The sequence below is a fragment of the Silurus aristotelis genome (assembly GCF_946808225.1).
Source record: "Silurus aristotelis genome assembly, chromosome: 10".
Taxonomy (NCBI): Eukaryota; Metazoa; Chordata; class Actinopteri; order Siluriformes; family Siluridae; genus Silurus; species Silurus aristotelis.
In genome coordinates this window covers 4195736-4197379 of record NC_139583.1, presented here as the reverse complement: position 1 = coordinate 4197379, position 1644 = coordinate 4195736, and the positions used below count along the sequence as shown (strand labels likewise).

Sequence of the window (1644 nt, the reverse complement as noted above, 5' to 3'; positions counted from 1 at the left end):
TGTTTTGAATGTTTTTTTTATTGAGTTTTTATTATCGGGAAGTGAAATGTTCAGCGATTGATGTTAAAGGAGAAATTCTGCTCATTGCATCGTTAAAGCAGATCTTACACACACACACACACACACACACACACACACACACACTTTCTGTGTGTGTGTGTGTGTGTGTGTGTTCACTGGCTCTAGTCCCAAAGCTGGCAGCTCTTCCTGTAGGGCTCTTGCATGGACGTCGTGTTCTCCTGCGTGGTGATGAGGTCGATGATGGCCGAGATCACGGCGCAGTCCTTGGAGGCGCGGTCGCTCCAGTCGACCGGGCGAGGCTGCTTGATTTTCTCCTCCAGCAGCAGATCCAGCTCTTTCTTCAGGTTCTAAAAAAAAAAAGATGAGAGAAACAAGCACGAGGTTGAACCCTAACGAGATGGTTAGCTTAGGCTTCTCCTGATCAGGGATGCAGATCGGAAATGAAGATCAATGACGAGGGATTTTGTCTTTGCAGAGCAGAAAAAAAAAGAAACAAGATTGAAATTTGATTAGTTGTCACTTATCATCATGTGCTGTGGAACGACGCGAAAGGAGAAGGGACACCATAATGTTGAGGAACATCTAAACGTGTCCTTAATTCTGATAAGACAGGAGCTCCAGATGGCCTTTTTTCTTCATGTGCAGCAGTAAAAGTCCATTTTTCATCAAAGCTCATGTAGATGTACCAGTTCTCTTCCGTTTTCCAACCACTCGCTGCAGCTGAGGACGGTTCCGCAAGAACAACGCAAAAGATCTGGGAGTTCATCTGAAGAACCATGAAGATGGATTTGGACCGGAATGAAACTAAACAGCCTGCTACTACGACTACTGCCATTCAGGTATGCATCAGTGAACAGTTAATAGTCAGTCAGCAATGATGGATGAAGATGAGTCCGGTTCCTCTCAAGGTTTCTTCGTCGTGTCGTCTCAGGAGGTTTTTCCTTGCCGTAGTTACTAAATAGACCAAAGCTTGGGATCCGTTTGGTGGAGACAATTAGTCAAACTCGCTCGAATCCTAACCCATTTTTCCTGCTTCGAACACATCAACTTTGAGGACAAAATGCTGCCTCATTTATATTCAACCCACTAACAGGTGCTATGATGAAGAGCAAGAAAATTACTTGCTGCTGCATCCAAAGATGCAGTAGTGAAGATGGGGGAGGTGAAAGCTGAAGGTCGTGAGTTCAAATCCACACCAGGCTACCGCTCCTGGTAAGGCCAAAAGTATCGGGACAGTGGGCCATGTTCGATTCCGTTTTATTTGTAGATCGTTTTTAAGGTGGAAGGTCGACTACATCAAGGATCGGCTCTGAGCCCTTTCCTGTTTGCAGTGGTGATGGACAGGTTAACTCTAAAGATCACATAGCAGCTCCACAGAGATAAAGAGGTTATAAAGTTGTACAAGTTTAGCGGAGTTGCAAGTTTGTCCTTAATGAGCGAGCCGGTGGAGACTGTTGTGACGGGGTGTGTGTGTGTGTGTGTGTGTGTGTGTGTGTGTGTGTGTGTGTGTGGACCATGCTGACCTTGACCAAATGAGCAATGCGGGCAGGAGACTGGAAGACGATCCATTCGTCTACTGCAATGGTCTCCTGCTCTTTGTCCTTCTGGATAGAGATGTCACCA

At 45.9% G+C, this 1644-nt stretch overlaps 1 protein-coding gene across 1 annotated transcript in view; it reads right to left on the bottom strand.

Moving 5' to 3' along the window:
* dhx36 (DEAH (Asp-Glu-Ala-His) box polypeptide 36) overlaps positions 1–1644 on the bottom strand; it is a 36482-nt gene continuing 34838 nt past the window's right edge. Inside the window, exons 24-25 of the mRNA XM_083553300.1 lie at positions 1545–1644; positions 1–368 (exon numbers count right to left, since the gene is read on the bottom strand). The exon at positions 1545–1644 is cut by the window's right edge and continues 53 nt beyond it. Coding sequence (XP_083409426.1) covers positions 183–368; positions 1545–1644 — 286 coding nt within the window. The 3' untranslated portion in view covers positions 1–182. The remainder of the gene's footprint in view (positions 369–1544) is intronic.